This window comes from Pseudorasbora parva, chromosome 8 (assembly GCF_024679245.1).
Source record: "Pseudorasbora parva isolate DD20220531a chromosome 8, ASM2467924v1, whole genome shotgun sequence".
In the NCBI taxonomy this organism is placed as follows: Eukaryota; Metazoa; Chordata; class Actinopteri; order Cypriniformes; family Gobionidae; genus Pseudorasbora; species Pseudorasbora parva.
In genome coordinates, this window is record NC_090179.1 from 5,802,595 (window position 1) to 5,819,167 (window position 16,573).

At 39.5% G+C, this 16,573-nt stretch overlaps 1 protein-coding gene across 1 annotated transcript; it reads right to left on the reverse strand.

Annotated features, from left to right (window-relative positions):
- Nucleotides 1-9,162: 9,162 nt before the first annotated feature.
- LOC137085369 (protein NLRC3-like) lies at nt 9,163-12,084 on the reverse strand. Its single transcript, XM_067451928.1, has 4 exons — nt 12,014-12,084; nt 11,459-11,572; nt 11,080-11,175; nt 9,163-10,894 (listed from the first exon to the last, which is right to left on the reverse strand). The coding sequence occupies exons 1-4, from the start codon at nt 12,082-12,084 to the stop codon at nt 9,163-9,165; spliced, it is 2,013 nt and encodes a 670-aa protein (XP_067308029.1).
- Nucleotides 12,085-16,573: the final 4,489 nt, after the last annotated feature.

Below are 16,573 nucleotides of genomic sequence, written 5' to 3' on the forward strand. Positions count from 1 at the left end.
GTTGCGTAACGATATGCTAATGAATTCGTAAAATACAGCATTTTTAGACTAAATTCAAAATGGCCGACGCCCAAAATGGGTAATACGGGATAATTGGATATTTATCAACTCGGCATGATGTCCCGAATCTAACAAGACCGCTTTTATGATTTTTGGAAAAACCCATCAGAAGTTATAAGCCAAAATAGCCATTTTTTGTATCTCCGGACCAGTAGGTGGCACTGCACCGAAATGCTGCAGATCACTTCAAGTCATGCTCGTGATGACATGTACCAAGTTTGGGTTGAATACGATAAAGCATTGCAGAGATACAGCCTTAAGAGTATTTTTGCAACTGCTACATAAAATTTGTTTGCGCATTTATCAAAAACGGTTCGACTAATCAACTTGACTTTAATAACTTTTTGTTGGCATGGTCTGAAGATGATCTGGTTCAATTTTCGTGAAAATCAGAACAACGGCCTAGGAGGAGTTCGAAAAAGTAGCTTTTTTGGAAAATTCAAAATGGCGGGAAAATTATCATGACGGAAAATGACGTCATATGGTGCAATCGAATCGGCTTGAGCCAAGGATTCAAGGGAAAAAGGAATTTTGTTTCTAGCCCTTATGGTTCAAAAGTTATTAGCATAAACATAAGTGCAACTTTGGACAGGCGGTGGCGCTAGAGGGATTGAATTGGAGACTCAAAATTTGCTATAGTGACAGATGGGACTGTCCTCTATCTGTGTGCCAAATTTCACAACTTTTTACCATACGGTTCTATGGGCTGCCATAGACTCAAGAGCGGAAGAAGAATAATAATAATAATAAATATAGCTGCAAGCAGCCATTATCGGGGCCAAGCGCAAAGAAGAAGACAAGACATGCCAGCATGGCTGGAAGTCTCAAGCCAACTGCAACAATGAGCCATTAAGGACCTATTAAGTTGATTTTAGGCAAAATAGCAGTCAAATTTTAAATACAGTCAATAATAATGGTTTAATGGTTTATCACTTTCGACCAATAGGTGTCACTGTTACGAAACTGATGTGGTTTAGTCAGATTGAGATGACAATGACACATGCAAAGTTTGGTGTCAATATGTCAAAGCATTGCAGAGATACAGCCTCAAGAGTAATTTTTGCATCATGGCTCAACTCTGTTGCAGTGGTATATGAAAACTGTTTTGTCTATCAATCCGAAATCCATAACTATTTGTCAGCATGGTCTGAAGACGATACGGATCAATTTTGGTGAAAATCGGACAAACGGTCTAGGATGAGTTTGAAAAAGTAGATTTTTAACAAATAACAAGATGGAGCACAGATATGTTTGCAAAATATGGCAAAATTGGTATCTATCTTCTCGGCATGAGCCAATGAATGTATTATGACCAGTCTCATTACAATAGGCTAATTTAATCAAAAGTTATTAGCATTTTTGTACATTTTATTACAACTTTTGACCACAAGGTGGCGCTACCCCGAAACTTTTTGAGTATCTTCAGGACATGGAGCGGAAGACACATACCGAGTTTTGTAACGATACGCTAATGCATTCGTAAATTATAGCATTAGCATTTTAAACCATAATACTGCATTGAAGTCAATGGGAATTTCATGTTTTGTTTTATTATAGCGCCACCAAGAGGCACAATCCCACCAATTTTTTTATGTGTCCTCATAGTGAGCCCATACATATGTGTGTCAAGTTTGGTGAAAATATCTCATTTTGTTTTGGAGTTATAGACATTTATATGAAAAAACACGTAAAAAAGGACTGACACCTGACTTTGATTGGATTTTACTACCCCTTACTATCAATATTTTGAGATTTGGGCATTAGCGTATAGCTATCGACCTATGTTTCCGAACTTCTGAGGCTGGTTTCGTCTCGATCGGACTAGCGGTTTCGAAGATATCAGCAAATGTTTTTTAAGCACTAAATTACAACTCTGCGCAAACCATATGCCGAAACCTGGCAAGTCTGGTATCGTTGGAGTCGGCAAGGATTCAGGAGACCAAAAAACACACTCCCATCAAAATATGTCAACCACACCCAAAGTTATAAGCGTTTGGAAAAAAAAATTCTCCACTAGGTGGCGCTGTTTCGAAACTTCTCAGGCTACTTCAGGGCATCGTGGTGATGACCCATACCAAGTTTCATAACAATCTGTTCATGCGTTCATAAAATACAGCATTTTTGCACATAATTCAAAATGGCCGACATCCAAAATGGCCGACATGGTAAAATTGGATATCAGTCGACTCGGCATGACGCCTTGAATCTAATGAGACCAATTTTATGATTTTTGGATAAACGGTTCAGAAGTTATAAGCCAAAATAGGCATTTTTCGTATCTCCGGACAGGTAGGTGGCGCTGCGCCGAAACGCTGCATGTTGCTTCAAGTCATGCTTGTGATGACATGTACCAAGGTTGGTTTGAATACGATAAAGCGTTGCGGAGATATAGCCTTTAGTGTGTTTTTGCAACCTCCACGTAAAATTTGTTTGTGCGTTTATTGAAAACGATTGGACGAATCAACTTGAATTCCATAACTTTTTGTCAACATGCTCTGAAGATGATCTGTTTCAATTTTCGTGAAAATCGGAGCAACGGCCTAGGAGGAGTTCGAAAAAGTAGGTTTTTCAGAAAATTCAAAATGGCGGGAAAATTTGCATACCGGAAAATGACATCATAGGGTGAAATCGAATCGGCTTGAGTCAAGGAATCCGATGAAAAAAGAATTTTGTTTCTAGCCCTTAGGGGTCAAAAGTTATAAGCATAAATATGAGTGAAACTTTGGACAGGTGGTGGCGCTAGAGGGATTGAGTTAGAGGCACCAAATTTGCTATAGTGACAGCTCAGACTGGCCTCTATGAGTGTGCCAAATTTCACAACTTTTTACCATACGGTTCTATGGGCTGCCAGAGACTCCTATGGCGGAAGAAGAAGAAGAAGCAGAATAATAATAGGAACACTAACGATTTCAATAGGTGCCTCCGCACCTTCGGTGCTTGGCCCCTAATAATAATAATAATAATAATAATAAATATAGCTGCAAGCAGCCATTATCGGGGCCAAGCGCAAAGAAGAAGACAAGACATGCCAGCATGGCTGGAAGTCTCAAGCCAACTGCAACAATGAGCCATTAAGGACCTATTAAGTTGATTTTAGGCAAAATAGCAGTCAAATTTTAAATACAGTCAATAATAATGGTTTAATGGTTTATCACTTTCGACCAATAGGTGTCACTGTTACGAAACTGATGTGGTTTAGTCAGATTGAGATGACAATGACACATGCAAAGTTTGGTGTCAATATGTCAAAGCATTGCAGAGATACAGCCTCAAGAGTAATTTTTGCATCATGGCTCAACTCTGTTGCAGTGGTATATGAAAACTGTTTTGTCTATCAATCCGAAATCCATAAGTATTTGTCAGCATGGTCTGAAGACGATACGGATCAATTTTGGTGAAAATCGGACAAACGGTCTAGGATGAGTTTGAAAAAGTAGATTTTTAACAAATAACAAGATGGAGCACAGATATGTTTGCAAAATATGGCAAAATTGGTATCTATCTTCTCGGCATGAGCCAATGAATGTATTATGACCAGTCTCATTACAATAGGCTAATTTAATCAAAAGTTATTAGCATTTTTGTACATTTTATTACAACTTTTGACCACAAGGTGGCGCTGCCCCGAAACTTTTTGAATATCTTCGGGACATAGAGCGGAAGACACATACCGAGTTTTGTAACGATACACTAGTGCATTCTTAAATTATAGCATTAGCATTTTAAACCGTAATACTGCATTGAAGTCAATGGGAATTTCATGTTTTGTTTTATTATAGCGCCACCAAGAGGCACAATCCCACCAATTTTTTTATGTGTCCTCGTAGTGAGCCCATACATATGTGTGTCAAGTTTGGTGAAAATATTTCATTTTGTTTTGGAGTTATAGACATTTATATGAAAAAACACGTAAAAAATGACTGACACCTGACTTTGATTGGATTTTACTACCCCTTACTATCAATATTTTGAGATTTGGGCATTAGCGTATAGCTATCGACCTATGTTTCCGAACTTCTGAGGCTGGTTTCGTCTCGATCGGACTAGCGGTTTCGAAGATATCAGCAAATGTTTTTTAAGCACTAAATTACAACTCTGCGCAAACCATATGCCGAAACCTGGCAAGTCTGGTATCGTTGGAGTCGGCAAGGATTCAGGAGACCAAAAAACACACTCCCATCAAAATATGTCAACCACACCCAAAGTTATAAGCGTTTGAAAAAAAAAAATTCTCCACTAGGTGGCGCTGTTTCGAAACTTCTCAGGCTACTTCAGGGCATCGTGGTGATGACCCATACCAAGTTTCATAACAATCTGTTCATGCGTTCATAAAATACAGCATTTTTGCACATAATTCAAAATGGCCGACATCCAAAATGGCCGACATGGTAAAATTGGATATCAGTCGACTCGGCATGACGCCCTGAATCTAATGAGACCAATTTTATGATTTTTGGATAAACGGTTCAGAAGTTATAAGCCAAAATAGGCATTTTTCGTATCTCCGGACAGGTAGGTGGCGCTGCGCCGAAACGCTGCATGTTGCTTCAAGTCATGCTTGTGATGACATGTACCAAGGTTGGTTTGAATACGATAAAGCGTTGCGGAGATATAGCCTTTAGTGTGTTTTTGCAACCTCCACGTAAAATTTGTTTGTGCGTTTATTGAAAACGATTGGACGAATCAACTTGAATTCCATAACTTTTTGTCAACATGCTCTGAAGATGATCTGTTTCAATTTTCGTGAAAATCGGAGCAACGGCCTAGGAGGAGTTCGAAAAAGTAGGTTTTTCAGAAAATTCAAAATGGCGGGAAAATTTGCATACCGGAAAATGACATCATATGGTGAAATCGAATCGGCTTGAGCCAAGGAATCCGATGAAAAAAGAATTTTGTTTCTAGCCCTTAGGGGTCAAAAGTTATAAGCATAAATATGAGTGAAACTTTGGACAGGTGGTGGCGCTAGAGGGATTGAGTTAGAGGCACCAAATTTGCTATAGTGACAGCTCAGACTGGCCTCTATGAGTGTGCCAAATTTCACAACTTTTTACCATACGGTTCTATGGGCTGCCAGAGACTCCTATGGCGGAAAAAGAAGAAGAAGAAGAAGAAGAAGAAGAAGCAGAATAATAATAATAGGAACACTAACAATTTCAATAGGTGCCTCCGCACCTTCGGTGCTTGGCCCCTAATAATAGGAACGGCTACGATTACAATAGGTGCCTCCGCACCTTCGGTGCTTGGCCCCTAATAATAGGAACACTAACGATTTCAATAGGTGCCTCCGCACCTTCGGTGCTTGGCCCCTAATAATAGGAACACTAACAATTTCAATAGGTGCCTCCGCACCTTCGGTGCTTGGCCCCTAAATATAGCTGCAAGCAGCCATTATCGGGGCCAAGCGCAAAGAAGAAGACAAGACATGCCAGCATGGCTGGAAGTCTCAAGCCAACTGCAACAATGAGCCATTAAGGACCTATTAAGTTGATTTTAGGCAAAATAGCAGTCAAATTTTAAATACAGTCAATAATAATGGTTTAATGGTTTATCACTTTCGACCAATAGGTGTCACTGTTACGAAACTGATGTGGTTTAGTCAGATTGAGATGACAATGACACATGCAAAGTTTGGTGTCAATATGTCAAAGCATTGCAGAGATACAGCCTCAAGAGTAATTTTTGCATCATGGCTCAACTCTGTTGCAGTGGTATATGAAAACTGTTTTGTCTATCAATCCGAAATCCATAAGTATTTGTCAGCATGGTCTGAAGACGATACGGATCAATTTTGGTGAAAATCGGACAAACGGTCTAGGATGAGTTTGAAAAAGTAGATTTTTAACAAATAACAAGATGGAGCACAGATATGTTTGCAAAATATGGCAAAATTGGTATCTATCTTCTCGGCATGAGCCAATGAATGTATTATGACCAGTCTCATTACAATAGGCTAATTTAATCAAAAGTTATTAGCATTTTTGTACATTTTATTACAACTTTTGACCACAAGGTGGCGCTGCCCCGAAACTTTTTGAATATCTTCGGGACATAGAGCGGAAGACACATACCGAGTTTTGTAATGATACACTAGTGCATTCTTAAATTATAGCATTAGCATTTTAAACCGTAATACTGCATTGAAGTCAATGGGAATTTCATGTTTTGTTTTATTATAGCGCCACCAAGAGGCACAATCCCACCAATTTTTTTATGTGTCCTCGTAGTGAGCCCATACATATGTGTGTCAAGTTTGGTGAAAATATTTCATTTTGTTTTGGAGTTATAGACATTTATATGAAAAAACACGTAAAAAATGACTGACACCTGACTTTGATTGGATTTTACTACCCCTTACTATCAATATTTTGACATTTGGGCATTAGCGTATAGCTATCGACCTATGTTTCCGAACTTCTGAGGCTGGTTTCGTCTCGATCGGACTAGCGGTTTTGAAGATATCAGCAAATGTTTTTTAAGCGCTAAATTACAACGCTGCGCAAACCATATGCCGAAACTGGGCATGTCTTGTAGAGACTGTTTTTCCAATGCCAGCGACTCCCTTTATCGTTGGAGTCGGCAAGGATTCAGGAGACCAAAAAACACACTCCCATCAAAATATGTCAACCACACCCAAAGTTATAAGCGTTTGAAAAAAAAAAATTCTCCACTAGGTGGCGCTGTTTCGAAACTTCTCAGGCTACTTCAGGGCATCGTGGTGATGACCCATACCAAGTTTCATAACAATCTGTTCATGCGTTCATAAAATACAGCATTTTTGCACATAATTCAAAATGGCCGACATCCAAAATGGCCGACATGGTAAAATTGGATATCAGTCGACTCGGCATGACGCCCTGAATCTAATGAGACCAATTTTATGATTTTTGGATAAACGGTTCAGAAGTTATAAGCCAAAATATGCATTTTTCGTATCTCCGGACCAGTAGGTGGCGCTGCGCCGAAACGCTGCATGTTGCTTCAGGTCATGCTTGTGATGACATGTACCAAGTTTGGTTTGAATACGATAAAGCGTTGTGGAGATATAGCCTTTAGTGTGTTTTTGCAACCTCTACGTAAAATTTGTTTGTGCGTTTATTGAAAACGATTGGACGAATCAACTTAAATTCCATAACTTTTTGTCAGCATGCTCTGAAGATGATCTGTTTCAATTTTCATGAAAATCGGAGCAACGGCCTAGGAGGAGTTAGAAAAAGTAGGTTTTTCAGAAAATTCAAAATGGCGGGAAAATTTGCATACCGGAAAATGACATCATAGGGTGAAATCGAATCGGCTTGAGCCAAGGAATCCGATGAAAAAAGAATTTTGTTTCTAGCCCTTAGGGGTCAAAAGTTATAAGCATAAATATGAGTGAAACTTTGGACAGGTGGTGGCGCTAGAGAGATTGAGTTAGAGGCACCAAATTTGCTATAGTGACAGCTCAGACTGGCCTCTATGAGTGTGCCAAATTTCACAACTTTTTACCATACGGTTCTATGGGCTGCCAGAGACTCCTATGGCGGAAAAAGAAGAAGAAGAAGAAGAAGAAGAAGAAGAAGAAGAAGCAGAATAATAATAATAGGAACACTAACGATTTCAATAGGTGCCTCCGCACCTTCGGTGCTTGGCCCCTAATAATAGGAACACTAACGATTTCAATAGGTGCCTCCGCACCTTCGGTGCTTGGCCCCTAATAATAATAATAGGAACACTAACAATTTCAATAGGTGCCTCCGCACCTTCGGTGCTTGGCCCCTAATAATAATAATAATTAATATCAGAGGTAAATAATACAATAAATACTTTACTAAACCAGAAATACCGTCAGATTTAGTTTTAATTTAACTGGTTTATAGCGGACATAGATCTGTTGTTTCTTCCTCTGGTCAGTGTTTCTGTGTCCGGTCTATTAGTCTGCATTTACACTACAACACTCAGTGCTCAGATCGATCATCACATCAGAGTTTATTGTCCCGTCCGTTGCTATGGTGATTACTGTGATTGACACTGACTCAGATCAATAGTTTTTCCGCAACCGAAGAAGCTCGAGTTCCAGGCGAATCTGGCCTAGGATGTTGTAGCCTGTTTTTCCGTGGTGTTTTTCACAAACAAGATTTACATATGAAGGAGGAGGCAATGGTGTTTGAGACTCACTGTATGTGATGTCCATGTACTGAACTCTTGCTATTTAACTATGGCAAGGTTAATTCCATTTTTCATTCTAGGGCACCTTTAATGTTTTTGGTTGTTTTGTTCATTTATTGTGGATATTTAAAATGATTTCTGCTTTCAGTGTTAAATAGTCTTTAGAAATAAAAGTTTATTGATATTTGAACAGGTGTACCTGCATTATTACGCCATTATCATTATTATGGATGAAAATTCTCAGAACAAAAATATTTTCGTTTATTGCAATAATTTCTTGGCAAATTTATCGTTCAGCAAAATGTGTTATCGTGACAGGCCTAGATAACATCACCGTTTTCCCCAGAGCGACTGTACAGACGAATCAAATGTTGTTGCAATATTTTCCTGTTTAACACTGTGAAGCTGCTTTGAAACAATCGTCATTGTAAAAACACTATATTAATAAAGCTGACTATTAAAAATCTTTATATTAACTGGCTTTTCTATGAATGCAATACAGTGAATGAGAGCCGTCTGTGTCTCCAGTGGCTCACATTATTGGCAGTTTAGTGTCGAGTGATTCATTTACACCAAAACTAAAAGATAACGTGCCTTCATCTCTGGAAACATTATTTGTGTCTTACATTTCATAATGAACTCAGATAAGCTCAGTGCCGACTCGTTCCCCAGCAGGTCTTTTTCATGAATGTGAATGTGTGCAAAGGATTGTGGGTGATTGAGCTGAATTAAAGATGCGAAACGAAGGATCCTTCAAACTGAGACGGCCTTCAGAGGCGCTTGATGACGTGGCCGTCGAGATCTGCAGCCTTACTAGGACACAGCCTCCGTTTGAGAAACACCCGCAAATTATCAACAATATCCCAGAAATCAATCTGTGCCCCGTGATTTAAACACCTCTGATCTCTGTTTCTCTTTGTTCATAATGTTTTAGACTGTAAGGATTGAACTCAGTGTTACTTACTGAACATTTTCATCTCCAATTAAACTCTTCAGGTTAAACTCCTTCATCGTCTCCTCTGAGGACAACAACACAAAAACTAAAGCTGACCACTGAGATGAGGAGAGTTTCACAGCACGTAATCCTCCACGGCTCATATGAGGTTCAGCTTCGTTCACCAGTGAAAGATCACCCAGTTCATTCAGACAGTGAAACAGATTGATGTATTTATCTGGAGAGGGATTCTCACTGATCTTTTCTTTAATATAGTCGACTGTTTTCTCATTCTTGTGTGAGCTGTTTCCTGTCTGTGTCTTTAGTTCTTGTAAGAGACTCTGATTAGACTCCACTGACAGACCCAGAAGGAAACGAAGGAAAAGGTCCAGATGGCCATTTTTACTGTCTAAAGCCTCATCCACAGCTCTCTGATGGAGATCAGATAGTGAAGCTGTCGCTCCATTAGTTGGTTTGGTAATCTGGTCAAACACATTGATGTTCTTGTTTATAAAGGAGAGATGCACATATAGAGCCGCTAGATGTTCCTGAAGGCTCAGATGAACAAAGCAGAAGACTTTCCCCTGATACAAGCCCAACTCTTCTCTGAAGATCTGAGTGCACAATCCTGAGTACACTGATGCTTCTGTCACATCAATGCCACATTCTCTCAGGTCTTCCTCATAGAAGATCAGGTTTCCTTTCACAAGCTGCTGATACGCCAGTTTCCCCAGTTTGACAATCATGTCTTCATCTTTCACTCTCTTCTCATAGTCCTTCTCCTGTTTGATGTTGGTCTGAAGGATCAGGAAGTGTGTGTACATTTGAGTGAGAGTCTTGGGAATCTCTCTTCTCTCTGCTCTACTCATCATCTTCTCCAGAACAGTGGCTGAGATCCAGCAGAAAACTGGGATGTGACACATAATAAAGAGGCTCCTTGATGACTTCAGGTGTGAGATGATCCTGTCGGCCAGACTCTGATGACTGATTCTCTTCCTGAAGTATTCCTCCTTCTGTGGGTCACTGAAGCCTCGTACCTCTGTCACTCGATGGACACACTCAGAGGGGACGAGATCAGCTGCTGCGGGTCTGGAGGTGATCCAGATGAGAGCCGAGGGAAGCAGATTCCCCGCAATGAGGTTCGTCAGCAGCTCCTCCACTGAGGCTGATTCAGTCACATCACACAACCTCACATTGCTCTGAAAACCCAGAGACAGACGACACTCATCCAGACCATCAAAGATGAACAACACTTTATACTGATCACTGGATATTTCCATTTCTTTGGTTTCAGGGAAAAAGACATGAAGAAGATCTGAAAGACTGAGTGTTTTGTCCTTCATCAAGTTGAGCTCTCTGAAAGGAAGTGGAAATATGAGCTGGACGTCCTGATTCTGTTTCCCTTCAGCCCAGTCCAGGATGAACTTCTGCACAGAGACTGTTTTTCCAATGCCAGCGACTCCCTTTGTCAGCACAGTTCTGATGGGTTTGTCTTGTCCAGGTAAAGGTCTAAAGATGTCACTGCATTTGATTGCTGTGTCCTCTGTTTCTGCTCTCCTGGACTGTGTCTCAATCTGTCTCACCTCATGCTCATTATTGATCTCTCCACTTTCACTCTCTGTGATGTAGAGCTCTGTGTAGATCTCATTCAGGAGCGTTGGGTTTCCCTGCTTTGATATTCCCTCACACAAACACTCAAACTTCTTCCTCAGATTTGATCTCAATGTGTCGAGGACTTCAGCAGGTTTAGAGTCACGGCTGTAAGATTAAAATACCACATTATTACACAAGTTAGAGAAGTAAAGAGCCATAGATCACAAAATTATGGGACACAGAACATCATACGGTTTCTGAAATGTTTCAATCATTAATCATGTGTTTGAGTGATGTGTGATGTCATTGCAGCTCCTAAAATTAAACCACAATAAAAGTCCCACATTTACCTGAAACCAGGACACATGCTTTCATTAAAGTCTTGTGGTTGAATCTCAGGCGTGAACACAGTTTTGTTTTTAACCGGTCTGGATTGAAGATTTGCCCTTAAATCAGAATGAAGAGGGTAAAGAATCAGACACACTGATATTGATGTAATTGTGTCATTAACTGAGTAACAGACCAAAAGCTTTTACAGTGTGTGAATGTATTAACAATACAATACATAGAGCTTTACACAAGAGCACAATGATCATCATTAATAGACTGAAACTTACAGGATCTGAACTCATTACACAGCTGTATGTTAATAACATAATAACAACATCAAATCAAATATTAAGATCAAGATAAAATACTAGAAGCATAACTTTTATAGAGATGATATACCTGAGATCAGGCCGTTTGTCTCCACTCTTAAACTTCATTGGCTGCTCCATAGACCCGTCACTCTTCATAGACACACAGCTGGACTCTGGGTTTGAGCTCTTCTGCTGGACTGAACTGGAACAGAGAACAGATTCAGTTTAATCCTTTAGATTACTGGGATCATTCTTTACGAGAGGAACCATATTCATATAAACGGATTCATCTTCCATCAAAAACACAGTGTTGTAACACTTTTGCTGTAATGTCTGTAACTCAGTGGTGTTTCACTGTGTCACAAACTTTAATTATTTTGAGATATAACTTTACAAATGATAAGCATGATAAAAAAAATGAACCAAAGCTGAATATTAGGAATTCAAAATAAACTAATTAAAAACAACTAGAGGTTGACCGATATATTGGGCATATTACATATTAATATAACATATTAGCCCAAATGTTAAAAGTTCTGTTTTATTTTTCCTGTTTTGGCGTTGGAGAATTTCACTCTGTGAGTTGGGGTGGAGAAGGCAGCAGCTCTCACAAACACTGTAGTGTGATTGAGGGCTACGTTACTCGGCCCCGCTCACAGACAGCACCATGCTCGGAGACACAAAGCTGTCCTGGAGCAGGAAGCATGGTTTCATTCAGGTCCGGTTCTGCAAAACACACTCAAACGCAAGCAAAAGCACCCTCAGCTGATACTCTAATAATATACTGGCAAATCAGATTAGGCAGATTTGTGTTCGCTCCCTGGAGAGCACCAAATGCATTATTTCCAACATGTTTTTGCAGTGGTGAGTAATGTAGCCAATCACAGATATAGTTACTGCTCTCTTGAACGCGATCATAATCTCACCGCTCAAAACGGCAGAGTTTTTATTCAGTGCCGAGTTAATGCAGGCTTGTGAAACTCGAGGCTATACGGTCTATAAAATCCACTGAATAAAACTATTGATGTTCATGCAGCTAAGAGGACCGATGGACAACTGCATGCTGCAAAGTTTCAGAAGTGATATCTAAATATGAATGCTGGATTCACTCTGAATGAGACAGAAATATTGGAGAAAAAAAAAGGTTTCGCCTCAGTTGAGGACATTATATTTTAGTGAATTTCTCTGATAACATACACAGTTTTAAATCTGGGTATTCTCATGAAATATGAGATTCTTATGAAAATATTCCTTTTTATTACTCCCTTTATTACACATTGTTTTATGTTACATATTGTCCCCAAAAATAAAATAAAACCAGCACGTGCTGTTGTTTACAGTCAGTGACTGACAGGCTTGGAGGATTGGAGAGAAGTGAAGTGAGAAAAAGGAGTGATAGTGAAGAAAACTCAGCGCTCACGACCAGCTCGGAGGACACAGATATCGCTGACAAGAAACTTCACTCAACTTCAGTGGTTTGGAGATATTTTTGGCTATCCGACATAAAACAGCGACGTGCACTGCTTATCCTAGGTTCACCACACGGAATATAATTATTAAATGATCATGCTTCTTCAAAGCTTTTCCATATAACATTGAGCCCAACACAGCGGTAAATCTACATTAACTACATTCATGCATATGTCACCTTGTTAGTTGTAGTGGGTGACTTACAAGCTAACATTACCAAACGATAATCACTAAAACAGTGGACTTGTGGAAAAATACATAGGTATAACAATCGTTTGTCTTTGGTGATTAATAACTCAGCATCGCCAGTATCAAAAGAGAAATAATTCATCTGGGTCCAGTTTTTTTTTTTCAAAAGTAATCCACTAGGATTTTGGATAACGGATTGGATCAAATCTTGAAAATGTGTTTTTCAAAAGAAAAAACGGATTATATAATCGGATTAGATCACGTAATCCAATCTTGGTTTTGATCCGGATCAAACCTTTAGTTTGGGTTTTTCAGAACTTTTTTGTAGGATTTGGATCACTTTGATCCAAAAAAATCTGGATTAAACTGATCCCATCAGAAGGGTGGATTCAGCGGGGATTTCATGGCCAAAATGTAATGAAAACTTTAAAAATGTATCAAATAATACTATATTTGGCTCATGCAGTATCTTATAAGATATCCTATTTATTCATAAGGTTTTAATTTGATTTGTTCATCCGTCAGGCTACAGTGATTAGGTAGGCTTTAACGTATTCAGCGTTTCAGTAAAGGCCTACAGTAAAGTAGAAAGAGTTTGGCCTCATAAAATAATCCCCCAAACAGCTGTCAAAATTGACCAAAAACAATACATTTTATTCTGTCACTAATTGATATATATATTCATCACAATCTAAAATAGAATAGTTTTGAGAATATTTATTAGTGATACATGCAATGATTACAGTACATCTATACTTGATACTTGTTATAAATCTCCTCAATGCACAGTGTTTGTGTTGTAGGTCTCGGATGAGCGGACTGCTGGAGGAGGATGGCGTGGGGATTTTCCTGTTTGGTTTTTTTAATGTGTGTTTTCATTTAAAATAAAAATAAACTTATATTGACCTCACACTGGCTATTCTACTTGTTGCTCTTTACATATCTATAGTTCTACATTGTGATTTCCTATCATGTTTGAGCACTGGTTATCCAGCACTGGTTATCCAGATTTAGTGATCCTGAAAAGTTCCTATCTGGATCAGATTGATCCAATCCGATGTGGCTTTAAAAAACTGGCTCCAAAAGTAACCTGGATTTCGTGATCACGGATTGCACAAAAAGGATTACTAAATCCAGATAAATTTTATCCGAATTAAACCTTTTGAAAAACCGGGCCCTGATCTTTAAAGTGAATAAAATAGACTTGACAGCTTACTGGAGTTCCACAACTAGCTCCTGAACTTTGTAGGCTACGCTCTCCCGGCCAGCCCACTGTTGATGAGGTGTGTGTGTGTGTGCGCGTGTGTGTCTGTCGGTGAGATGCGTGGTGAACTAATCCACTATGAGGCAAGAGAAAGGGGACTCAAAATGTTTAAAGTTAAAACATTTTTTTTTGCCCGTTTGCGTTTTGTTTTACTACTTACACAATTAAGTACATAATTATATACTTGAGTCAGTGTTATTATTTATAAGGTTTGGCATGCTGACCAGAAAGATTTTTTTAATTATATTTTTGTTTATTGACAAACATTATCTTTAAAACACTTTTGACTTTGCATTTGCAGTCAGCAGAGCCAAATGTTATATCATTTCAGTTCTAGATTTTACTGTGGATATTTATTTTTTATATTCTATTTATATTAATAATATTCTACTCTCCTAATATTGCTTTTATTAGTAATAAATAAATCTATCTCAGTTTTAATAAATTGATCACCTGTTTGGGAAGTGTTTGTCATTGTTGTGAATTAATTTGAGTAGTAATATAATGTTTAATTAATTGTCTTCAATGATAACAGAAAAAGTTTGAATTGCTGTTTATTAGGTTGTTCAGCTTTAAGAAAAGTCTACCCATAATGCTTAGGGGGGTAGAGCGCGTGCACACAGAAGAGAAGAAAAATGAGAATGAGAGTGGGTGCTGAAACAATGTGTAATCCTGTTCCCAAACTTAAGTAAACAGTTTGTTTATTTCAAGTCAAGTCGTCAGTGGTCATTATTGCTTTGCTAAAAGGAAAAGACACGACATTAATTTGGTGCCGAAAACCCGGGATAACTAGCAAGCAACATCCGAAATGGCGGAGCGACTTGAAAGACTACACAGAAAACGGAGACTCACCTGTGACACCTCTTTACCTGTGATAAAGCAAGAAACGTTCACACTTCATACGTTTGGCTCTGCAGCACCAGTAACATCGAGACGCAACACAGTGAAGGTAATTCTGCAGAACATCTGGAACAAGGAGCAGAAGGTTGAAGTAGAAGCACTCGAGACCCCACAAGTATGCACCGCAGTGATGAAGATCCCAGGTGAGCACATCCAAGCAGAGCTAAAACGAAAAGGCTTGCAGCTGGCAGACTACCCAGACCCTAGCACTTGTGATACAGAGTTTTCGATGTTGATTGGTGCAGATTATTATTGGAATATAGTGTCAGGCCAAGTAGAAAGAATTACGGATGCTCTTGTGGCCATTGAGAGCATTTTTGGATGGTCAGTGCAGGGCCCAGTCACAATGTCTAGTGTTTCTGACACAGTATGCCTGCACGTACAGATTAATGAAGATACGCTGGTCTCAGAACGTCTGAAAACCTTCTGGGAAATAGAGTCCCTTGGCATTACCATGCAGCACGCTGACAGCCCTGAAGAAGAGGAAGCTCTTAACATGTTTGAAAAAACAACTCGGTACAAGAACGGGCGATATGAAGTTGAGCTGCCATGGCGACCTGATAAACCAGAACTCCCAGATAACTACAAAATTGCAAAGAAAAGATTTGAAGGACTTAAAAGAATGTTGCAGTCAGATGTAGTGCTGTATCACAGATACAACGAAGTTATGAATGATTACCTTGAGCAGGGTATCGTCGAAGACGTGGAGGAGGACAGCTTATCTTCAACCGCTGTGAAGTACTACATGCCTCATCATGCTGTTCTCCGCGAAGACAAGGTAACTACAAAGCTGAGAGTGGTGTTTGATGCCTCATCACATGACACTGGCTCTCCATCACTAAATGACTGTTTACTAACTGGCCCTAACCTGAATCCGGATCTGCTCGGCATATTAATCAAATTCAGACTCAATGAGATTGCATTTACTGCAGACATCAAGAAGGCTTTCTTGCAGATTTCTCTTGCTGAGAAGGACAGAGATGCCGTGCGATTCCTCTGGCTCACTTCACCACCCCACGAAGACACAGGCGAGAAGCAGCGTGTGCTACGGATGACGAAAGTGGTGTTTGGAGTGTCCCCCAGCCCATTCCTCCTGGCAGCTACAGTGAGTAAGCATCTAAAGGGATATGAAGCCCAACTTCCTGAGGTAGTGAAGACAATAAAAGAATCGCTTTATGTTGACGACTTCATCTCAAGTGCAAGTAACGTTGAAAATGCTTTCACCATATCATCCGGTGCAAGAGAGATTATGTCTGCAGCTGGCATGGACCTTTGCAAGTGGACAACCAACTGTGCTGGATTGAAGGAGAAATGGAAGACGACAATGAGTGAACTTGCAGAGGAGACAAAAATGCATGGATCTGTGCTGAAGGTACTAGG